The 25,461-nt window shown below is 36.9% G+C and overlaps 2 protein-coding genes across 3 annotated transcripts in view; one reads left to right on the forward strand and one right to left on the reverse strand.

Annotated features, from left to right (window-relative positions):
- Positions 1-25,461, forward strand: part of EDA25 (CCAAT-binding factor) — a 34,553-nt gene that overhangs the window by 1,378 nt on the left and 7,714 nt on the right. Inside the window, exons 2-13 of one of the 2 annotated variants that reach the window (XM_006838023.4) lie at positions 11,495-11,570; positions 13,457-13,576; positions 14,139-14,214; positions 20,305-20,373; positions 20,529-20,609; positions 21,082-21,153; positions 22,489-22,581; positions 23,404-23,553; positions 24,291-24,374; positions 24,546-24,689; positions 25,124-25,213; positions 25,314-25,396. In XM_006838023.4, coding sequence (XP_006838086.1) covers positions 11,495-11,570; positions 13,457-13,576; positions 14,139-14,214; positions 20,305-20,373; positions 20,529-20,609; positions 21,082-21,153; positions 22,489-22,581; positions 23,404-23,553; positions 24,291-24,374; positions 24,546-24,689; positions 25,124-25,213; positions 25,314-25,396 — 1,138 coding nt within the window. The remainder of the gene's footprint in view (positions 1-11,494; positions 11,571-13,456; positions 13,577-14,138; positions 14,215-20,304; positions 20,374-20,528; positions 20,610-21,081; positions 21,154-22,488; positions 22,582-23,403; positions 23,554-24,290; positions 24,375-24,545; positions 24,690-25,123; positions 25,214-25,313; positions 25,397-25,461) is intronic. The other variant, XM_088856501.1, reaches the window with a different exon arrangement.
- Positions 2,626-5,175, reverse strand: LOC148778963 (uncharacterized). The gene has a single exon (XM_088856516.1). The coding sequence runs from the start codon at positions 5,151-5,153 to the stop codon at positions 4,200-4,202; it is 954 nt and encodes a 317-aa protein (XP_088712642.1). The 5' UTR covers positions 5,154-5,175; the 3' UTR covers positions 2,626-4,199.

Below are 25,461 nucleotides of genomic sequence, written 5' to 3' on the forward strand. Positions count from 1 at the left end.
TTTTTTCATCATTTCAGATGTAGATACAGAGCGCTGCTCCTTTTGTTTTGTTGGTCAAGTGAGATCTATACTCCAAACATTAAATTGGGTTACTAGGGTCTTTTTCTATAGTTAATGATCTCCTTGGTTATTTGTTATTCATGTTTACAAATGTCAATTTTTAGTAAGTGAAATATGAATTTTCTTTCTTTAAAGTTTTTTCCTTTCTCCTCTCTCCCCTGTAGCACATCAGGTGGCTACTGCCATCAAACACAAAATCTCTCTACACAATTTGAAATCAACGACTTTTCTTGCTTGTGTGCAAAAGTAGAGAGTTGGTTGTTGTGGACTTGCTTGTCATTTTTCAATTTATGTATTATGTTCTCAAAGAAATTGAAATTAGACACTGATGGAGCATGAGAAGGAGAAGTATCTAGGCTTAGTCATTCATGGATTATTTGTGATTTGATTTGTGTTGATTAATCTTGTGCTTCATCTGGTCTATTTATCTGATCCTATTTCATTGGGTTTTATAGAAATTGATTTGCATGCGTAAAGTAGCCTGTGCAATTTCAAATTAATGAATTGTTGACAGCTATTGGTATCTGAATTTAGGTTTTTTGGATTTAAATTTGCTACTTGTAATTGTGTGTTGGCTGACCTTGTGAAATATAATAAGATGGTTAAAAAGCAAACTGTTTTTTCTTTTATATACCATGGATCATTTACATGTTATATGACCCAAAAAAAAAAAGAAAATCCTAAGAGAACTTGGTGATGGCACAGCATTGAATGATAGAAGAAAATAGGACAATTGTTTTATGATTGACATAACTTATTGGGTGCTCTTGAATTGCTTATAGATATGTTGCACAAAGTTTTTGAATTAGCCCATGATTTATTGTTCGTGACCAAAAAGAGAGAAACTGTAGAAAATTTACGGCTAAGAGCAAATTGTATGAATGTTATAACTAAACAAACTGAAGGAAAACCTAAATTGGACAAACGTGTCCATGGTTCATGGCATGTATTGAGTATTGACACACCTAGACACACTTTAGGTACTCAAAACTTCTACTTACCCTATTTTAGTTGGAAGATCACTCATATTGCACTCAAAGTTATGGAAAATACCACTTGATTGAAGTGCCTACTCAAACAAAACTAGGCAAAAGTGAATAATATGGACATATCACGAATATCAATTTGCTTTCATTTTGTTTGGGCTATACCATTCATACAATAATATTTGTCCATAGAATTATATTTGGTTTATCTTTTTTATTGCAATTCATATTTATTAGCATAGTTATATGATTCAAACATTTTTTGCAACCTATCTAATTTGTCTATACTAGATAACACCCTTACATGTTACAAGTGAACTCGTCCTTCAGCCATTTGTCTTAAATTTTTCTTATTATTAAAGATCATGTCATCATCATATTGTCTTTATTTTCTTGTTGGATGACATAAAAGATTCATTTCATTTAAAAGAAAAGCAATTTATTTTTTTATAATGACAAGTTGTAATCATTTAATTGATCAATTTTGATAAAGTCAACCAACATGATTTAGTAGTCATTTATGTCCAAATAACCATGCTCTGACAATTTGATGCCAATAAAACCTTCAATTTAAAATAGTATTTCGGCTACTTTAGTCATGCAAATCAATATATACCAGTAAACATAAAATTTATTCTGAAATTGATGAAAATCACATCGCAAAGAAAATAAAGAAAAACTAAGCCTATATGCTTATCCTTCTCATGCTCTTTTAATCCCCTACTTTGATTTCTTTGAGCAGATAACAAGTAAATCGAAAAATGGTAAGCAAGTGGAAAACAATAAAGTCGTTGGTTTTTCAGATAAGCAAGCAGGAAATGTCGATTTCTCCAGTTCATATAGAGAAATAATTTGTGGTTGATTGCAGTAGTCACCCTCAGGAAAGTGGCATGAGATGGCTGATTATATCCTGGAAGTGGCAAAAGCAATTTTAGGAGAATCTAGAGGGAAAATAATCCCAATAGGGAAACTTGGCGTGGAATGATAAGGTTCAAAAGGCTATTAACGAAAAACTATCATGATAAAACTTGACAATGTAATAGAAATGATCCAAATTTAGAAGAATATAGAAATGCTAATAAAACACTAAGAAATAATAAGTAAGGTTAAACTTAAGGTATATGATAATCTATACAATAAACTGGTACAAGAGAAGGTGAAAAAGATGTATTCAAACTAGCAAAAAAGAGAGAGAGGAAGTGTAGAGATCTATACATTAGGAGTGAGGATTAGAGAGTTTTGGTGAAGGATGATGAGCGAAAGGTGGCAAATTTATTTTAAAAAAATGTTAAATGACCAACATTATGGGAGCACAAAAGGTGGCAAATGTTTTTTAAAAAATTGTTAAATGATGAACACAATGGGAGCACATCGTTAGGAGAAACCTTAGACATAAATGAGATCATAGATACATTCACAGGATTAGGATATTTGAAGTGAAATAAGCTTTGAGAAAAATGAAGATATTGGAAGTGCATGGGAGAGATTGACATATTATGGCTGACCACTCTGTTCAACAAGATGTTGAGAACAAAGAAAACACCATACGAATAGATGTGGTAACTATTTTCAAGAACAAAAGAGAGATACAAAACTTTTAAGAACTATCAAGGAATCAAGATTATGAGACGCAATAATAAGCTGTGGGAGAGAGTGATTGAACAACAACAAAGACATGAAACAAGTGTATCAAAAAATCAGTTCGGTTTTATGTTTGGGAGGTTAACAATTGAGGCTATTTTCCTACTTAGGTAATTGATTGAGAAGTTTTCTGTAGTAGGAAAGAGACCTCCACGTGGTCTTTATTGGTTTAGAGAAAACATACAATAAAGTGCCTAGAGAGTAGTGTTTTAAAATGCGGGATGCGGCCCTGATGAGGTGGGGGGCCGATGCTGCGATGTGGCCCGGATGCGGGTGCATCGCGATGATGCAGTCAATAAATGTAAAAAATTCTAAAAAATCTAAAAACATAAGTTAATGCATAGGAAACAAATATGAAGGTGATATATGTGATAATAGGTATTTTAGTTTAATTATTAACTTCAAAACTATTAGCTGTCGGAGATTCTGTATCCAGTTATCCACTATCCCCTGATAGAAACTAGAAACTTGAAACCAGCTTCATAAAGCATTCAACAATCAACAACCATCAGCACAAATTTGCGCCATAAGCACAATTATAATTAAGCACAACCATCAACAACCATAAGTACAAAATAACGATATTACAAAATACAAATCAAAAGTCAAGCTCAAGAAGAGTTAATAGTTAATAAATAATAACTTAATACAATCATCCATTTTGAGAGTCAATTTTGAAATTTGAACTTCATTATTTCAAATATCAATTAGACAAGTCATCTTGAGAGTCGTCATGCGCATCATCAATATCATCCTCGACGGCCTTCATGTATTCTTCTTCATCGGTCTCCTCTGAGTCAACTTCCTCCTCGACCTTTGAAGCTAATGTGCGAGTGCGACTAGACCCAGCAACTCCTCTACTCCTTTGTGCTCTAGTGTTAGGTCGATCTTCTTCATTAGCACCTGTTGCTAGCTCGATATCAAGCCATGTAAGATCCTCACCCTCAAACACACGCTCTTGTCTTGGATCCATGGTCCACTCACTTATGAAATCACCATCAGCTTCATATAATTGAATAGGGTTGAGCTTCGTGCGATTTTTATACCTCTCCCTAAGCCGCTCGTTATACTGTATATAAACCAAATCATTCAACTTTTTCTGCTTCAACCTATTTCTTTTGTATGAAGATGTGGTAGAACTTTGAATTCAGATAAATTAGATTTTAGATTAGAAAATTGAAATTCAAGAAATAAAGATTAAGGAATAAGGAGTAAAGGACTTACGTGCTCAAATGCACTCTAATTGCGCTCCAACCAGATGAGGTACATGTGAGATTCAACACTCGAATAGCGAGACATTGTAGATTTGGTATCTCGCTTCCATATAATGCCCATCATGGTATAATATTTTATATAATTAAGGGTATAAAATAAACAATGGAACTATACATAAAGTAAGAGACAAATAAGATTATTTTTGAGCTTTTGGCCTTTACTTGGATCTGTAGTGTCCCTATTTTGAGTGGCAATATCTCTCCCAAAGTTTCCCAAGGCTAACTTGAACTTAATCAATTAATGGCTCTGGATCTCATCGTGGATATTTTTTTTTGACACCAACCTCTCCAGCACAGCTAAGAACCCACCATTTATTACACGATCTGATTCAATGGATGGGTGCTTATAGTGAAGAGATGGGTTTAGAAAATAACTGGCTGAATGGAGGTGCTTGTGAAGCTGGGTATCCCATCTCCTTTCAATAATTTCAAGTATAGCCTTGTGCATATTTTCATCATCCTTTAAAACATCTTTTATTTCAGTTCTTGCCCTAGCCATTGCCTCATGTATGTAGCCCATGACGGGCTTCGCATCACCATCAACCAGTTGAAGCACTCTCATTAAAGGGTGAGCCACCTCCAATGCAATAATTATTTGACTCCAAAAAGATGTATTCATAATAATTTTTTCAGCCTCTCTCCCATCCTTATGCTTTGACCATTTGCTTTTACTCCATTGCTCTGAAGCAAACATGGTCCTCAAGGCACTTTTTTGCTTGGCTAGGTTTCGAAGAGTGAGAAATGACGTGGCAAATCTAGTGATACTTGGTCTCACTATTTCTCTCTTCTTTGTAAAAGACCTCATCATGCTTAGGACTATAGTGTGATTGTAAATAAATCCAGCAACAAACATAGCTCTTGAAATCACCCCACTAAAAAAAGATGTTGTACCCCTTTCCTTAAGCATAAGATTAACACAGTGAGCTGTACAAGGAGTCCAAGACATATGCTTCCTTTTCAAAGTCAAGAAATGCCTAGCTGCAGCATAGTTGACACCATTGTCAGCGATAATTTGTACCACATTTTGCTCCCCAACAAAATCGACAATCTCATCCATCAAGCCACATAAGTATGTACCATCATGTGACTTGTCTGCTGCATCAATAGACTTAACAAAAAAAGTACCTGTTAGGCAATTAACCAAAAAATTAATGAATGCCCTTGATTTCCCATCGAACCAACCATCACACATAATAGTGGCCCCATATTTTTCCCACCCTTCTCTTTGAGAAATCAAAATTTTATTCACATAAAATACAACATCTTTCAACAAGGGCTCCTTAACCTCATGTAGTGAAGGAGGAATAAGTCCTGAGCCATATTGCCCAATTGCCCGGACCATACATGCAAAACTATCCAGAGTTATAGTATTAAAAGGAATGCCTAGCATGTAAATCCACTTTGCAATCCACTTACATACCGACCTCCTTTGTTCTTTCTTATACTTGTTGTCAATTGTGGTTTGTTTTGTTTTTTTCTTTCTCTCCTGAACCACAATTTCGGGGCTAGGGGTAAAAAAAGAATCCATTGGTCCCTTAGAGAGAGGTGTTCTTCTCTCAGCACTACCACCAATATTTATAACCCTCTCTTTTGAGGTTGGAGTATGAGTACCCCTTTGCCTCATAGCAACTTCAGACATATCATCATCAAATAATTGCATATCATCAAGTAATTCCTTTCTTTTTTTCCTTTTTTTTCTCTTTTATCTTTTTTCAATCGATCCAAATATTCTCTAATCTCCTTTTTTATATCATCTGTAGCTTGTGGGCATGCTCTTACATTCCCAGAAATTCCGGCCAAATACTCTTTTTGTCGAAAAATACCACCCATATAAGTATTTCCACAGAGCATGCATATGACACAATTTCTATCTTTCGGATTTTTTAGTTTAGCATATTTTCAAGCCGGATCCTTGTTACTAGAAGATTGGGAAGAAGATATTGCCCCAAAAATAAGTATAACAGTATTGTTATATAATAAGGAATAAAAAGTTATCTACTCTGTGAAGTAGTGCTCAATTTCTTCACTGCCTCTGAAATCCCCAATTTCTTATCATAAATTCACCTTAACATCCCCAAATCAACAATCAAAGGTATCAAATGAACATCCAAGTATCAAACAACCGCCAAATCAAAGATTTGGATGAAAAAAAAATTTTCATCAAAATTTTTTTTTCCCTCGATTTGATGCAAAAAAAGCCACAAAAGTGGCTGGAAATCTTCGTTTAGGAGGTATAATAACCCCCCCAAACAGTTTCCCTAAACTTTGAAGTTAAAAAAGACCATTTTGCCCCTCCTCAAGGGGCAAAATAGATAATTTTTTCAGCGGAAACAGATGCGGGATGCGGTGCATATGCGGCTGCATCTGTCAAAAGCGCATATGCTCCAGTTCGCGACGCGGATGCGAACTCATTCTGCATGATGCGGCCGCATTTTAAAACACTGCTAGAGATTAAATTTGGTGGCTGTTGGAAAATAAAGAGTTTCTAAAGGATAGTATGACATGGTGAAAGATATTTACGGGGGAGTGCTAATTAGTATGAGGACAACTAGTGGAGAAACAAGTGAGGTTTTAGTGACAATAAGCCAATCTCAAGGGTTAGCGTTGAGCCCATGTTTCTTTGTTTTGGTTATGAAAAAGGTAATTATGCATCTATAGGATGACATACCTTGGTGTATGTTGTTTGCAGATGACATAGTTTTGATTGATGAGATTAGAGGCAGAAAAGAACTTTGGAGGGATGCTCCAAAATATAAAGGTTTTAAATTAGCTGAACTAAGACAAAATATATGAAATATATGTTTAGTAATAATAAGAGTGGAAACAAGGAAGTAGTTAAGAACTTAATATTGATGCCCAATAAATACCTAAAACAGATTACTTTCGATATCTTTGGTTGATGATCTAGGAGAATAGAGAGATTGAGGAACATGTTGTGCATAGAATTAGAGCTGGGGCGAAGTGGAGATGTGCATCTGGAGTTTTGTGTGATCGTCGCATACTAATGGAAATGCAGGGAAAGTTCTATAGGATTGTTGTAAGACCAGCCCTGCTTTATGAGAAGTGAAATGTTGTGCAGTAAAAAAAAGCACATATCCATAGGATGAATGTAGCTGAGATGAGGATGTTGAGATGGATGAGTGGCAACTGGCAATATAAGAGAGGTTAGAATTCGGAATGAAGACATTTGAGGGAATTTAGGGTGGCTCCAACAGACCATAAGATGAGAGAAAATAAACTTAGGTGGGTAGCCATGTGCAACTTACACCTAATACGACACTAATTAGGAGAGGTGATTTGGTTCAAGTAGAAAGTTCTAAACAGGGAAAGGGAAGACCCAAAGGACATAGATGGAAGTAGTGAGAAGAGAGAGGACATATGGTCTGATTGAGGGAATAGCCCTTGATAGAGCAGAATAGTGGAACATGATTCGTGTAGCCGACCCCAAATGATTGGGATAAGGCTTGGATAATGATGATGATGATTACGACAACCACCCTTCATAGAGATGGGTCACCAACAATGATTAATCAAGATAGAAAGAGATTTACCAAGAGCTAGAAGGTTGTATTAGAATGTTCTAAATGCCTTACTGAAAAGCCCTTTATACGACTTTTGAACCAAAAGTGGATAGCAATTGCGGATTCTACACTCTAGGCACCTATACAAATTGCCATGTGTTCTTTGAAAAAAAAACAAGCCTAGGTGGCCTCCTAGGCTGATACTGTGGTGCCCTTGGTTTTTTCTTTTTTTTTTGGGTGTGTGTGTGTGTGCATGTGTGTGTGAATTAAGGTGCACCTCAAAAAGTTTGACATTTTAAAAAATTAAGGCGCACCTCATAGTTTCAAAAAGCGGACCCCCCAACGCTTAGGCGGTCCAGAAGGCCTGGGCGCATCGCCCAGGCCTAAGCGGTAAAACTGGGCGGTCCGTCCCTGGGCGTACGAAACCCGCCTAGGCAGCCGCCTAGCACCTAGCCCTGGGCGGCCGCCCAGGGCCTGCGCCCCGCTCAGAGGCAGAAAAAATGATTTTTTTTTTGTTTTGTTATTTTGAAAGATTTAAAGGTTAAGAACGATGGCTTTTAGGTTCATTTGAACCTTAAACCCACAAGAAGCCCTTTTAGACTAAAAAAACCCTCCAAAAAATTACCTTTCATTGGATCGATCATCGAATTGTTTCTCAAAGTTTGGAGTTCAAGAAACCAAAGTAAGTGCATTTTTTAGATTGCTTGCTTTATTTTGAGATGTCTTCTTCAGGAGTTAGTCGGAGTGGAGATCCGGGCTGGAAATATGGATACAACCCAAATCCAAATGGTAAAATTTGCGTTAGATGCAATTTTTGTGAAAAAGATACAAAAGGAGGCATAAACAGGTTTAATAAACATCTTACCGGTATTAAGGGGGATGTTGCCCCTTGTAAAAATGTTTCTGAAGCTGTCAGAGAGGAGATTAAGAAATTTTTAAGTTATGTAAAACAAAAACAAGAACAAAATCCTTGTCATAGATCTATTTTTGTTACTCCTAGAAAAAGCGATCAGCGTTGGAAGTATGGATATAACTCAAAACCAAATGATAAAAATTATATAAGGTGTAATTTTTGTGAAAAAGTTACCAATGGGGGTATTAGACGATTCAAAAAACACCTTGCTGGTGTTAGAGGTAATGTTGCTTCTTGTACAAAGGTTCTTGAAGCAGTTCGAGATGAAATTAGACATCTTTTGAATTTTGAAGAATAAAAAAGGGATGAAAATAAGCCTTGTTCTATGGAAGTATCTTCTCCAGCTTCTAGTCGTCGGAGTGGTGATCCGGGTTGAAAGTATGGTTATATCCCGAATCCAAGTGATAAAAACCGTATTAAATGTAATTATTGTGGAAATGATACTAATGGGGGCATTTACCGGTTTAAAAAACACCAAGCCGGTATTACAGGGGATGTTGCCCCGTGTAAAAATGTTCCTGAGGCTACCAAAGAGGAAATTATACAATATTTGAGTTCAGAGAAGCACAAAAAGAAGGGTACAACAGCCAAGACTCCTAGGGCTTCATTTGCACAGACTACGCATACTAGTAAGAGGAAGGTAGAAGAAGAAGAGCAAGAGGCCGATTCAGAAGAAATAGAGGAGGATGAGTGTTATATTGAAGAGGAAGATGACACTAATGATGATGGCCTCGACTCTAATGCATATGATGAAGCTTGCGCTACTGATATTCCTTTTGATGATAATGATTGATGACTCTTGCCTCTTGGTTTTGATCGTTGAGTGTTGAGTCTGTTGACTGTTGTGTTGAGTCTGTTGACTATTGTGTAACTTGTGTTGAGTCATGACTGTTGACTTTTATTAGATTGTATATTTTCTAAATTTTTGTATATTTCTGTTGTGTTAGGTGTTGACTTTTATATCACTTGTATGGTTTTACAGTTTACTGTTTTAACAATATGGATTATAAAAATTCTCTTCTCGACTTCTATTTTTTTTTATTTTCAAGTAGGATTGTTGGAATATGGTATGTTGGGATTTTTATTTTTTTTCATCTGGGCAGCCGCCCAGGTCCGCCTAACGCTTTTTGATACACTGGCGCACCTAAAAAATCCCTCAAAAAAAATGTTGTTTTGGTGTTGGAAAACATCTAATTGATCATCTCGATATTGAGATGTATGGCTATGGAGAAAAGAAATATTTGAAGTCCCAAAAATAGTACATCTTGCATCACATTATCTTGACCGTCTATTTTCAAGATTTTCATATATTTATAGATCTATGTGATTTGAACCACTTAGGGAGTTTAAAATTTAAAATTTCATAATTAGAGATGGAAAATAGATTCTCATGCCATCCGAAGGATTTTCGACACCAAAATTGCATCTTATGACAAAGTTTGCAGGTGTGCCTTAATTTGATTGTTTCAGGTTGCAACCTTATGCAAACCACACCAATGTGTGTGTTTATGCGAGGCCTCACATCAAATACTTAAAGTTCATCTTCTTTTTTCTTATCTTTATTCTTATCTTATATAATGTATGTGATAAAGACGTCTCACATCAAAACACTTGGAGGACATGTTCATCTTTTTCTTTTTCTTATATGTACTGAGTGAATATAAGTTTGTGATAGAGGGGGGCATCACATCGAACACGTGGAGGTCGTCGTCTTTTATTTCCTATTATATGAGAAAGAAAGCATATGGGTCCATGTATGTGTTTGTGTGTGCGGGAACGAGAGAGGCCTCGCATCGAACACTTGGAGGCTATCTTCTGATATGTAGAGAGAGAGTGCATGGGCTCATGAGCAAGAGAGAGAGAAGGGCCTTAACCATGTTTATAGGCCTTAATTATTATTTTTTTCTTCTAAGGGGACATGTTTTTATTTATTTGTTATTTTGCTTTTAGAAACGGGATGGCACTAGGTGTATATGGTTTTGGGGGCCTAGAATGCCTCCCCAAAAACTTTACCCCACCTTTTTGGGGGGAAAAAGTACTTTTGTGACCTTAGCCAGGGGCTTTTTTCTTCCCTCGGCCAAGTTGCATATAGGCGCCTAGGCCGGCGCCTAAGAGCTCACCCTCTAGGGTTGCCGCCTAGGCGTTTTGGCAGTCAAGCAGCAACATTGAATATAGTCAGTGAAGATTAAAAGAAAATAAGAAGCCACTTTTATGCCCATAGCCCTTGATCGTGGGCTATGGACATGCGCATGCATATGCGTTTAGCTCTTCATAGAAGCTCTTCAAAAGAATTAAGTGTAGTAAGAAGGAATATTTACAAAAACAAGGTTGAGCCCTTATGGTCACAAAGACCTATGCCATTAATAAAATTACAAAATAAAATCAAAGGACCTGATAACTTGGGTGATTTTTTTGCTAGTTATTATTGTGTTTATTCTTTAAACAGCCTTTATAAGAAAATAGTTGATGGGGTTAGGGGACATGGATATTTCGTGGATAACGTACATTCTTTTTTACCTGCGTTTGATTCTTCTTCTAGTTCTCTAGCTTGCTTCATTCTTTGCTGCGTACTTCTATTTGCTGCAGCTGTGCCATTACTACCAGAATGCATGTCTTACATGGGAAACTATGCTATATTCCTTAGAGGGCATATTATAGCATATACACTAGGTTTGTCCTTCCAATTAGAATTGGATGGTAGTGATTGAGCTGGGTGTGCATGACTTATCCTCCTAGTCCAGTATTCTCGATCTATTCTGATTGGATGGTGGATGCTCCCTTGGGGGCATGCTACAATCTGCCCCTTAGGGAGGATTGTATAACCCCCCTTGTTATATTTTGAATTTGTTTTGATAGTCCATTTTTGCTGTGTCGGAGTTTTTGTTTTGATTTGTTTGTGCTTCTTGTCTGACAACCAGGTTCTTTACCATCTTATGTGCAACCAAATTTAGAAATAAATATTTTTTATTTTTCTTAGTATGGAAGGGTTTATGATTTTTAAGTATAAAAGGGTTTTATTTGTTATTGGCAACTATTTTTTTTCTGAAAAAGATTTCATGTATTTCTCTTTGGTTGTTAATAAGGTTTTGTATTTTACAGCAATGGTGACATCTAAGGTGGGCAAGCGTCATGCACTGACTGGTATCGATGCATTAAGGGAATTATTCTTGATGAGGTATGAATGCCTGCTTATTGCGACCTAGTAAATGAAAATTCTAGTGAAATTATCAGTGAATGAAAATTTGTCTGCCTTGCCACCTAGGCGGCCTGGTCTTGGCGGGCATGCCTAACGCTGGCGTCCAAAAAAAAAAACAGTAAAAAAAATTCAAATCCACCCAAACAAAAATAAGGCTTGGTATTGCTCCTCTCTCGCTCTCTTGGGTCCATGTGCTCTCTCTATCTCTCTGTCACACACACACACACAAAGATACACATGGACCTATATGGTCCCTCTTTACATGTAAAAAGAAGAAAAAGAAGAAGATGACGTCCAAGTGTTCAATGTGAGATCCCTCTGTCTCCCAGATTCTTTCTCTCTCTCTCTCTCTCTCGCTCTCTCTCTCTCTCCATATCCTGCTAGTGTTCGAGACCTCTCTCTCACAAATATAGGTCCATAAAAAAAAAAGAAAAAGAAAAAAAGAGGATCTTTAAAAATTTCATACGAGACCTCATGCACACACATAGGTGCGCATGCATATGCACGCACAGAATACATACACACACACACATAGGTGCGCATGCAGATGCACGCACAGAACACATCCACACACACATTCACAAAACACAGATGCACAAAACTACATATGGCCCCCACCCCCGCCATTTCCCTTAGGACCGCCTTTGTGTCTGGGCGGCCGCCTAGGCGGCCCAGATCCTTTGTTGCCTAGGCGACCGTCTCCGCCTTTTTAAACATTGGAAATTATCAATGTCACATGATCTATGTATTGTGACCATTTTATTTCTACTATGTGTTTCTAGATAAATTATTTATGCTCCAATAAATTCATTAATGAAACATTTGAATGAATAATTATGTCACTTCATATTGTTCTTGTTTTTATGTTCTTCGAATAAATCATTGGAACATAAATTACATTATGAAATATACTTCTTATAGCTCGGAGATTGTATCATCCTATTAATTCCCATTGGATTTCTGCTTTGTGGCTTGTGTCTGAGTTTGAGAGAAGAGGTTGATCTTGATATCATATCTGATCGGAAACAAAAATGATTTAAATTCGAAACTGCAAATGGTAAGAAGGGATTTGGAATGTGATTCTTGAACAAATCATGCATACCAATGCAGCAGTCCTTTAAAAATATAATTGAAATATGGAGTGTCTGACATAATAAGTAAGTTACAACTAGAGCTGTTTGGTAGGAAGATTAAAACTCTAGACCAATGTCATGGAACCAAAAATTACCTGAGACACACAAATGCAAACCTATGAATTTGAAGGAGATAACAAAACCTAGCTTAGATACGAGATATTGATGTATGGGCAAAATACTATGGAGCATAACGTATTGTGCTAACATAGGGAAGATCAGTTCTGAAAAAATGTTAGAATATGTAGTGTGCGGTCGTAGCTCTCTATATGCAATTTATATAACTAAAAAATTATCATTGTAATCTTGGGGGCGACTAATTGTCATGCAGTGCATAAAATAGCAAATGACTCGTTACAATACACTATGAACATCCAGTGGGACTTTCCCACTGTTCCTTGGTCACTGCGGCCTTCATGACTGGAGTGATTGGCTTCGTCTTCCTTCATTCCAGCAGCAAGTAGTTCCTATGCTTCCTCCGAAGATAGGGGCCTGAACTAGCAATCAGCACGTATGTCACTCTGGGCTAGGAAGCCCTCGGCACGTTTGGGAGGATCTACGTCCTTCCTCCCTCAGTCATTAACCTACGTCACCTGAGTGTTTTGCTATATCAAACACTCTATAGCATCATTTAGACTTTTGATTTCCATTTGCTTTGTTTTTATTGTAAATTTTGGTATTCTGTTGCAAACACTACTATCGTGAAGCCTTGATCCAAATTTTGGTTGTCAGTTTGTTGCCAGATCGAAAGCTGAAATACTTCTTCCAGCAGCCATTGAATTTTTTGCCTGATACAAAGGATGGATATTCCTTGTTGCTATTTTGGTATTGGGAGGACTGCTTAAAGAAAAGGTACTTCCTGGTTAAGCGTACCATGTCTTCTGTTTTACTATAGGAGCAACAATTCATACTAGGTGGTTGACATTTGTACGAATAGAGTCATTCTGATGGCTATGGTGAGATCTGAATGTTAATTTCCAGTGGCATCATGAGGATTCGAGGCCTTTTTTATATAATTTGCTTAAAATATTTCTCCATGGAAGTCTGTATTTGGGTTTTTGAAGCATATGAGAAAGGCCTTTTGTCTTTTTGGCATCATTGATAATGAAAAGGGGAAGAATCTTGGAGTTTAGGTGATCTGGTAATACTTGTATCATGTGGAGGTACACAAGTTGACTAGTACCATTCTTATTAACTTGGTTGCTATTTCAATAGACCTAGCCAGCTTTTAGTAAACCTGCTATGGATGGATAAGTTTGTTTGTATAGGCTTCCTTTCTTCAATTGTTGCAATTGCTGCCCTTATTTGTTTAATATTTTTTTTAAAAAAAGATGATCAGTTCCCTTGTTTCTTTAATCTTGTAAACCATGTTTGTCTGTTTTCCTCTTTCATGATCATTGGTTTATGATTATAGGTTTGAACGCTTTGTGCTTGCACTAGAGGAAGCACTTAAAGATGTGTTATCCGTTCTTAAGGATAAAGCTTTGAAGGTAAACTTACTGTTGCCTCTGATTTCTACTTACGTAACCAATCATTTGGTTCATTGTGATTTTCTTTATTTCTTTTGGTAGTCCTATCTTGTTATGTTTGACTGCCTGCATATGTTTTTATTTAGACCCGACCAGCATACACTTTCTGGATGAAGCAAAACTATTAACTATGTTAATTTTCAAATCAAATATTCTAGATATCTTTGTTTATCAATCATCCTCATGGATTGTGCTAAAGAGTTTCTTCCCTCAACTTTAAAACATAAACAATATTTTTTTTCTTTTAATGAAGGACAATCTTTTATTTGAATATTGATTGAATTTCATTGTCGTTTAATCATGATAGTTGCTTATCTAAATAAGGTTTCTATGCATTATAAGATAACATAGATAGCATATTGTCAACATCCTCCAATAATTTGTTGAGCATCTAGGAAGGTAGTCTCCGGTTATGTGAAAAATGAATCAAGCCCTTTCCGTGCGAGGCTTTCTAGGATCGTGAAGTTGTTGAGTTAATAATGATGCATGTCTCTCACACTTAATTGTATGGAATATAGTTATTGGAAACGCTTGTGACTTCAAATCGTTTCAAGAATTAGAATCACAAAATCCCTCGTGGCTAGATGATTCCTAGTGTTGGAATCACCATCCTTATAATGCATATCACACGATGCAAGATTGCTACCATTTGGGAACTACGCTCTGATCCAATAGGAATCGAGATTCCTAACTTTCAGGAATCAAACACAAAACCACTTGGAACCAGTCCGGAAATTATCAAGAAATGAGTTCCAAAAGGAAAAAGGTTTAAGGTTCTAAATTATCTCTAAGCTAGAATTCCTTAGTATCGGACTCCATATATTGAATATGCTTATTATTGGAGTCGATATCTTTGACAGCCCTCCCTTAACACTGGAGTGGATGCATTGAGGGCCGTTTATAACAGCTCTCCATAAGTATTGGTAACAAGGTTGAGTACCCTTAATTAAGTACTTTCCTATAAGTTTTAGATTGAATAAAGTAAATAACAATACTTTATTTATTAATAATCTATTTTTAAAAATAAGTCATTTATTATAACCTCTCAAATATTCTGAATGATGTAAACTAGAATTTGTAGACACACTGATAGAGTTTCTAGATACTGATCTATATTAATTATAAAAAAATTTAATTAACAAAAAATTTAAAATAATTTCTCAAATAAAACAAAAAATTTAAAATAATTTTTTAAACATTCCAAACGTTTCTTAAAATTTTGGCAATCATTTTGATGTTGTGGATCTAGATTCCAAATATTTCTAATCACTATCCCTAAAAATTGGAAGTGAAGTCTCATATTGGTCGAATCATTGTCTTCTGCACCTATTAAACACAAACTTTGTTGAGGTGGAATCTAGATTCCAAAGACATCAAAACGGGATTAAAAAAAAGTGGAATTGTGATTCCTAACTTCTAAGAATTGGGATCTATGACAATTCCATCCCGGATAAGCGGAATTGCAATTCCAAACCGGAATCACTACCTAGGTTGGACAATTCCGGTAAATATAGTATGGAGGATGCACAAAAATCATGAAATCTTTGTCGCATTGAATGGGCTTAGTGCTTTACGAAATATGTTTCAATCCTTAGTTTGAATTCTTGTAATGTAGAATATGTTTTCAAGTGCCACAACTTGTCCTGGTGCTAAAAGATGTTAAGGAGAAAGACCAGATGAAAAAACAGGCAAAAGTTGAGAAGTAAGGGGAAAAAGGTCTGTAGGAGCTTCCCATTCCTGAACATCTGTGCATTGTTGAAAAAACAGGCAAAACTGGTTTGAATTCTTGTAATGTAGAATATGTTTTCAAGTGCCATAACTTGTCCTGGTGCTAAAAGATCTTAAGGAGAAAGACCGGATGAAAAAACAGGCAAAACTTGAGAAGTAAGGGGAAAATGTGCAAAACTTGAGAAGGGGAAAATGTTCCGTAGGAGCTTCCCATTCCTGAACATCTGTGCATTGCTGAGAGAACTGGTAGCAATGGGCCTATCCTTTCATCGTGCCCTCTATAGATGAGTTTATAAGTTAGAATCGTATTTGTTGGGAGTGGGAGTAGGTGCAGCAAGGGGAGCATGGGGTCGACCCCTAGCTCAAGCTCCCTACGCTAGGAGCTCCTTTCAAGGAGTGGCTTGGGAGTGATCCCATGTATACAGGAGTGGTGTTGTTGTTGTTGTTGTGTGTGTGTGTGCAGCCTAGAAATGATTCCTCGATATATGTACTTCATGTAAATGGAAGTGCTTGGGTAGCGCCTTTGTGCGGCCTGGGAGTGATCCCTGATACATGTACTTCATTTATATGTGAGTGCTTGGGGCGTGCCATTGTGTGTGTGCATGGCCTGGAATGATTCCATGACATATGTACTTCATGTATGTTGAATATATGGGAGTGCTTGGGGAGCACTATTGTGTGTGTGTCTGCGTGTGTGTGTGGATGTGTGCGTGCGCTCGCTTGTACATGATGTGCGTGTGTGTGGCCATAGAAAAATGAGTAATCTATAGTTTTAACATTATCAATATTCCAAACACATGCACAATGAGAGCTTCATTGTTAGATATTCCAATAAAAAATCAAGAGAAATGAGTAGGGGCATGATAGGAATTGAATATCTGTTTATCATTAGGCCACTAATGTGTTCCATTTACATGCCTTTAGTGCACATGCTAGTGAGGCATTCCAAAAGAAAACAAACAATAAGAACATAAAAGCTTAAAATGGCAATGACCTCAATTGGGCATTTTGTCAATCTCTATCTCATCCCATGGGCAATTTTTTTTTTAATCATCTCTTTCTCTTTGTCAAGGACCCCAATAGAGTAGCTTGTAGTCTTTGTTCCACAAACGAAGAGGGACCTGATTTAAGTGCAGGCGGATGTGGTGGCTGAGTAGTAGAAGGGGGAGCAAGTGGAGGAGGTGGCTAGCTAGTGGAATGGGCAATAACATCATACTAGTAGAAGTTGTTGCATCTGATGGATGGCCACAAGGTAACCTTGTGGCAGGCACAAGCCCGACATATCATCTTCAGCGTCAAGTCACGGATTTAATGCCATTACTACCTCATCATCCTCAAGTTGGTCGTCGTTAGGGTGAGCATCCCAATTCCCATAAGTTGACTTGTAATTCGCATGCAACGTACTCAACAACCTACTATTATAGTGAAATAAATTGACGACTCAAACTTGACACAAGGACTATAAGCTGCTCGATTAGGGTCTGTAAAAAAGAGAAAGAGATGAAGTGAAAAGAAAATTGCCCATGGGATGAGATAGAGATTGACAATCCGCTAGATTGAGGTCAATGCTATCTTGGGCTTATGTTTTTAATTTTTGTTTTAATTTGGAATGACTCCATGGCATATGCATTGAAACCATGTAAATAAAAAACTATAGTGGTTTAATTATAAAACTATGTTCATTTCCCATCATGACCCTACTTTCTCTCACTTTTCTCAAAATTCTTATGGGACTTTCTAGCTATGAAGTTCTCATTGTGCATGTGTTTGGAATATTGATGATGCACATGATTATTCATTTTCTAATTTTTAAAATCACTTTTAACAAATAAAATAACATGTGTATATAATACAAAGGCACACTCGTGCGGACACTTACACACACACACTAGGGGCTTTCCCAAGCACCCCCACTACATAGCAAAGATCGCTCCTAGGCCACTCCCAAAACAACACTCCTAGGATAGAGGCTTCAATACCAAGCTCTCGCTTCCGCACTTCCTCTTGTTCCCAACAACTATGAGTTGGCCTACATGAGAAAAATGCGAAAATCTTGAAAAAAAAGAAAGAAAGAGAGATCACCTTGGGACTCCCCATTTGTCTCGCTGGTTCCAGGTGGGCCAGGTTCTAGGCATGTTTTGTTAACTAGACAATCGTTACAAATCAAATAATCAACACAAAATCTAAGATTGTCCACTTGTGGTAGTTATGTAGACAAACATTAAGACTGTCTAATACAGCTTGTTTGAAATTTTGAAATTTGAAACTCCCTCGGGATTGAGATCCCTTCAAATCAGCGATGCACCCGTTTTCTTTGGAGATCTTAATCCCCCTTCCATGGGGATTAAGATCCCTTTCAATTGAGGATTGAGTTCCCTTTTTGTTAGAGACTGAGATCCTATAGGTAGTAAATGAGATCCTTAAATGGCGGGAAGTGAGCTCCGCTTGGTCTCTGGCTTCAAAATCACCACTAGCAAGATTCCAAGGGGCATTCGCAACCCCCTGACCATGATCCCCACAACTATGATTACAAGGCCTTTGAATTATTTAGGATATCTTGGATGATGCTACAACTAGTGGCACTTCTTGTTAGCGTTCAGTGGGTTGTTTAGAATACACGATCGCAACTAGCCATCATTTGGGCCATTTGGAGAGGGAGGAAGAACCTTATATTCAGGGGCCCTTTTGCACTTGCCATTAGACTAGATCTTTGATCTCTTGGCCCATTGTTCTGCATGAATTTTCGAGGTATCAAAACTTAGGACCATGTTTTGGACTGGAAGATAGTTGTACGAAGTGAATGTTTGGGTGTTGTTGGACTTTATACATCAGATCTCAGTTTGGGACATTGAAGATTCATTTTGATCATAACTAGTTTGTTGACCATGATCTTTTTGGGGTGGGTCGTAGTGAGACACCATTAAGGTGTGATTAAAATGGTGACTTTCGGGTTTCTTGGGATTTGTAACTTGACCTTTCCAGTTACTGGTGCTTCTCACTTGTCTTGCATCTACCGATGACCCTCCCATGGTTTAAGGGGATATTTTCAGGTCATCATAAGGTGACTGGTGAGATTAGAGTCAGCTGCTCTTTGTGGAAGAAAACCTGGACACTTGTCCTGTTTGTGGGGAAAATGACTTTTTCTTGTCCTTTTTTGAGCATGAATATTGTTTTGATAGCAGGGGAAGATGTGCAAACTTGCACATATCATAAATTGTGCCCAAATGGGCCGTAGAGGAAGGCCTATTAATTACGAAGGTATTGCTGCTAGGCCCTTACTCTGCTGAGGCAAAAGCAACCAAATTCACTTCTCGCCATATTTTTGCGAAGGAGTTGTGTATTGTTAGAGTACCAAAATTTCAGGCCCATAGAGCACATTCTTAGAATCCCCTTTTCCACTTGAAGGGTAACACCCCAAGTTTGGTGCAATAGTTTCAGGCCCTCCAAAAGGGCAGTGGATGAGTCTGTGATCTCAATGAACCTGAGTAAGAATCAACAGCCCCCCTAGTTTCTAAAAATACCATCCACATCCAACATGCCTGGGTTGCCTACAAAGTGAGTTTTATGATCCTGGGGGACGGGCCGATCATAGGCTTGACCTAGAAACTGCCATTGGTCTGGAATTGCGGATTATACCACACTTTTGAAAATAATCCAAGGTAGAACAAAACTCCGATAGCAGGTTAAAGAACTTCTTATGATAGCAAGCCCAAAATAAATCCATGGATCTAATCTTCCCCTTCCCTTTCACTGCATCTGACCCCCTTTACTTGCTCTTGAAGATTCGAGAGTTACATTCAACCCACAAAGACCAGATTGACACTAAAATTGTAGCGCATTGAAAAAGCGATCGACTTAGTGATCAGAGAGTTCTTTACCATGGCTATCCTCCCACTGTCTCAGAGTTTTTCCCTTTAAATTTTCCCTCCTTTCTTTTTTTTTTTTTTTTTGCTAATTTATCTTTTCTGACCATATGCACATCTCCAATTTGGTGCAACTTGATGTGAGAAGCCATTGGTTTCCCATGAAACAGTATCTTTAGGGTAGATTAGTGGGGTGCGAACCAACAGCTCAAGGCTGATGTGCGCTTTAGTTGAGGGTGTGCTAGAAGCCCCTTAAGCCATGAAATGATACTTGTCAAATGTGTGTTTATGTATGTGTGTGAGTGTGTGTGTGTGTGTGTGTGAGAGAGAGAGAGAGAGAAAGAGAGAGTGTCTAGAACTGTATTTCTTTTTTGGGGGTGAACAGCTATTATTGTATTCTATAATTGTTGAAATAGCTTCATAATTTGTAGTGCTGACTAATTGACATATCACTCTGCAGACATTGTTTGCTCTTCTTAAGAACAAGCCAGAGCAAGAACGCCGTTTACTTTCAGCTCTTGTTAATAAAGTAAGTTTATATCTTCATGATAGTGTTCATGTTAGGAGATTGAATGTTTTGAAAGGAATTTGAATGTCCCAAAAATAATCTAGGCCAATAAGGCATTCTTTGTGGTGTGTTTCTCATTTTGGGCTCTCTTTTTTTATACATGAAATTTGATTCAGCTAGGTGATCCTGAAAGGAAGGCGGCATCCAATGCTGGGTATCAGTTGACTTGTCTTTTGTCTGCCCATCCAAACATGAAGGTAAACTCATATTTATCTAGCTGTAATATGTTTGAACTTTCTAAATGCATTCCTGAAATAGGCAAAGATTTTGGAAACTATGCTGGTGACCTTAAAGCTTGATCAACAGATGTCGTTATTGATAAGAAGCTGATATAATGCGCCTTGCCACCTACTAAAGATGTTGATATTGATGAAGGAAATGGACTTACAATCTCAATTGATGTGGAAACTGTGAGATCAATAAGATCAACTGCAATATTATTTAGGTGGCATATTTGATAATCAAACGGGCCATGGAAATATCATGGTCTGGTCGGTCATCGTCATCCATTGAAATGGATGGTGATGGATTAGTAGGACCTACCAAAATAGCACATGTATAGTGTTCAAGTTTACATGTTTGTGCATACTAATGGATTCTTTTATACATTGTATTATTTTTTCTGGTACTTTGGATCTCTCCGTTGAATGATAATATTGTATCTTTTAGGCCGTTGTGATTGAAGAGGTAGATTTCTTTGTCTTCCGTCCGCATGTGGGTTTGCGAGCAAGATATCATGCTGTAAGTCTTTGAGAACAAAGCACTATCACTATAACTTCAGTTTGAATACTTCTGTATTTACGTTTTCTTCTTTTTAAAAATTGTATAAATAGATGCATTTCAAACTTGGTTTAAAATCTACTTACTTAAATCTATATACATGAATTCGTTATTGATATAAAGCACTCACATTCACCCAACTAAAACGCAAGGCACTATCACTATAATTATGATTTGCGTACTTGCTTCTGTACTTCTCCTACCTTTTTCTTTAATGACCTATATGCATGAAATATTCCTGGCTACTCATCAGTATGATCCTTTGGGCATCTACTTGTGTTTTGTACTATGGTAGCACACACTTGGTGCTTAGGATTGTGGAATCTGTAATAACAAGTCCCAGAAATTTGCATTTTTAGGTCTTTTAGTGATCATTATGACATCTAGTGCCCCTGTTCCGCACGGCCCCAAAAAAAACACCACAAAAGAAAAACCAAAAAAAAATAACATTCATGGAGATAATTTCACTTTTATGGATTTTTTGATACAAGGAACAATGGGAAAAAAAAATTCTTGAAGATAGTTCACTTTTATGAATTTTTTGATACAAGGAAAAAAAGAAATAAAGATTAAAAAAAAAAAAATTCTTCTTTGAACCCCAATCAAATGAAAGATCCTTCCATTGTTGAATTAAATTCCAATTTTTTTTTTTTGTAAAAAATTTCTCTTTGGGTACTACTTATCCATTCTCCTTCGATAATAGTGTTGTAGCAAGTCAAAATCAAAAGGCTCGCATTGACTTTAGGGATAATCATGCTCGAACTGATGACTTCGTCCATGTGAAGGTGACACACTACCACTGAGTTATATCCCTTTGCTGCACCCATCGAGACTTTGAACTGATTAATCCTTAGTCAAAGGGTCGAGAAACTCAAAACCACTATTCAACTATTCCAAAGCAACCCACAACCGGGCCTTCTTTTCGCATCATTACGGATGTGGAAATAATGGGAAAATGGGATTCAATTTTCAAAATGCTACAATCTTATTGAACTATTCTAATGAAACATAAATGCTACAAATACTTTTGAGCAAACGGGTCCTGAAACGTAAATGTAAGGATTTTCTTGTGACATTTGTATTGCTTGGAGTTGATGAAGAATGCCTACTCTAATTTCATGTGATACATTATATGCCTCTCTCTGGAAAAATATTAATTTTCCCTGCTGTAAAACCCTGCCTGTACAACTTCGCTGGATGAAGCAATGTGCTTCTTCTCCTGCTTCTGGCACATCACATGGTTAAATAAAGTTGTATATTGAAATTTACCGGCTATTTTGATTGTTTCTGCTGCAGGTTATCTTCTTGAATCAAGTCCTTCTCAGCAACAAGGGAGATGGACCGAAACTAGCAAAGCGTTTAATTGATATATACTTTGCTCTTTTTAAGGTATTGATGTTGGATCCTCCTATTATGTCTTTGATGTTTTCATGTTTCAATTAAGGCAAATCTCATGTTTTTTGTGGATGAATAAGGTTAGCTGTGTAGTGTTGCTTATATGCTCTCAGGACCAACCCGATGGGCCTGGAGGCCCTGCCGAACATAGGCTGGGTTGGGGAGCCTTCATGGGCCCATTGGGAGTGGCCAGGCCAGTGCCTTAGTATTAGGGCCCTGTGGACCTTGTTATATGTAAGTTACATACAAATTATGCATAATGTAATATAAATTTGTAATGTAATATATGTAATTGACATATGTAAGATATATATCTTATATGATGTAGTTTACATGAGATATGTAGTTTGGTAAATTGCATAATGTGACTTACGTAGATTACATATTATCTAAATTGCAATATTGTTTATAATATCCCATGTTTTGGGTGGATCACTAAAGTCTCAATTTGTTGTTTTTTTTTATATTTTCATTGGAGTTATTTTAGTAATCCACTTTTAAAAATTATTTGATATTTATTCTTACTAACATTACAACCCCTCAATTTGTTTATTATTCCACCCATGTTCTTGGTTGGATTAGTCAATCCCTAGGATGTATGCAGTCATGTTATGAATATGATATAACAATTATGGATGAAGCGTGAAAGATTTATTTGTTGCAATCCACAAATAAATTGTGAAAAATACATTGTAATGGTGTAGTGCTTATTGTTGAGGGCAGGGGTGGTTTCTCAGAGTAAATGAAGATTAGTTTTCATGGGAAATCATACCATTTTTCTTGTTTTTGTTGATTGTCATTTTGTTTGGATTTCAGGTTCTTATTTCAGAGGTGAGTGAAGAGAAATCTGACAAGGATGGTAATAAATCAGCCAAGAAGTCTGTGAAGAAAGATAGCAAGGACGGAAAACCTTCTTTTGAATCCCCTGTTGAAATGGATTCGCGACTTCTATCAGCCCTTCTAACTGTAAGTATCAATCGCTGCATGAATTCACAAAGCTTTCCCACTCCCTCTGCCCTCCATTAAAAAGAGACGACTTATAGCATACTCCTTTGGTATTAGATATGACACTTGCTCCCTTGGGCAAAAGACAATAGGGTTGGAGTATTTTCTCGATGAAAATTTGGGATGCACTTCAGAATTACCACGTGTATTTCTTAAAAATGAAATTTGAGTCCTTTAATAGCTACATTTGGCCATCCAAGAATTGGATGTTTTCTGTTTCTTAACGTGTGTATTCATTTTTTTAGGTTGGTTGTCAGGTTGAGTATGTTATATCCCCAAATTTGGGATCCTACTCCTTGCTTGCCTGAAGGAGTAAATGTACATTTTACTCCCTTGGTGCATAAAAAGTTTTTACAAAAAAATACTTCACAGCTCATCATATTCTTTTTTGATGTAGTTCTACATTTTATGGATGCATATTTTATTTGATTTCTAGTTTCAATGTTCGATTTAATATTGTAGGAAATTTTGTTTCTCAATTAATGGCCTTCTAATTTTTTTGTGCCCTATATGTATGGGACTGTTACTTCGGATAATAAATAAAGATAAGAGCTTGATAAGCCTACATCTCTTTCATGATCCTCATAAGTATATGTGAAGTTCTGGGTGTGGCTAGTAATCATCTATCCATTCATTTATCAGTCAAAATATTTCTTTGGATTATTTGGATGACACGGGCTTGATTACATTCCTTGCAGGGAGTAAATAGGGCATTTCCCTATGTTTCAACTGATGAGGCCGATGCTATTATTGAGCAGCAGACTCCAGTTCTCTTTAAATTGGTAAACTGAAAGATGATCGCCAATTTAAATTGTATTTGGAAAAATGATTACATATTTTTCATATTAAAAAATCAATGGTACTTGAAAATAAAAAAATTTGCGATACTTTTAAATAAAATGGGTAGTTTGTCTTATCACTCCAACTTTAACATACACTGATCTTCTGTGCAGGTTCATTCAAGGAATTTCAATATTGGGGTTCAGGCATTGATGCTTCTTTATCAACTTTTAGCTAAAAATCAGACTGTTAGTGACCGCTTTTATCGTGCTTTGTATTCAGCTCTGTTGGTGCCTGCTTGTATGAAATCATCAAAGGTAATTGTCCTTGATGTTTTGAACCGGAGTTTCATTTTTGTTCATGTTGTTTCTCTGTCATTGCAAAAATATTTTCTCTTGGCACTTCATCAAGTAATCTGTTCTTACTTGCTATGATAGCTTATTTCTTTTTCTTTTTTTCCTTCAGTGGCCTTTCCATTCATAGGATGTTACTTTTCTTAAAAGTCAGGGATACCTAGCTCTGTCATGGAAACTGTTCCATGCTAAGGTGCCCAGCTGGAAATGTTTTTTTTTTAAAAATATTAGATACATGTTTGGATATGTACATGGGTCGAAGTGCAGGAATATGATTCAGAGTTTACCAAAATGCCTCTTTATCCTCTTTTCCCAAAATTCAGGCATTTCCTTCTGGTTGATAGATGTATTTGTTACTTGGCTAAGCTAACTCTCTCATTGTTTGTGTTGCTTATCAGACAGAAATGTTCTTAGGGCTTGTCTTCAAAGCAATGAAAAATGATGTGAACTTCAGGCGGGTGTCTGCATTTTCGAAACGTCTCTTGCAGGTACACAGAAAATGCTCTGTAATTATTCTTTTTAGTTTTTGGCAATGGGTATTGCTTTGCTAGCTGTTTGAAGCTCCCTTATATTCTTTACAATCAACAGGTTGCACTTCAGCAACCCCCACAATATGCTTGCGGTTGCCTTCTGCTTCTCTCGGAAGTGCTTAAAGCAAGACCACCTCTATGGTAAGGAGTTTGAGAGAAATTGGCTACCTGCTAAATTTCATCTCAATATGCTTGGTCATTTTTAT

Source organism: Amborella trichopoda, chromosome 13, assembly GCF_054954075.1.
Source record: "Amborella trichopoda isolate Santa Cruz 75 chromosome 13, AtrichopodaSantaCruz75HAP2 v2.0, whole genome shotgun sequence".
NCBI lineage: Eukaryota > Viridiplantae > Streptophyta > Magnoliopsida > Amborellales > Amborellaceae > Amborella > Amborella trichopoda.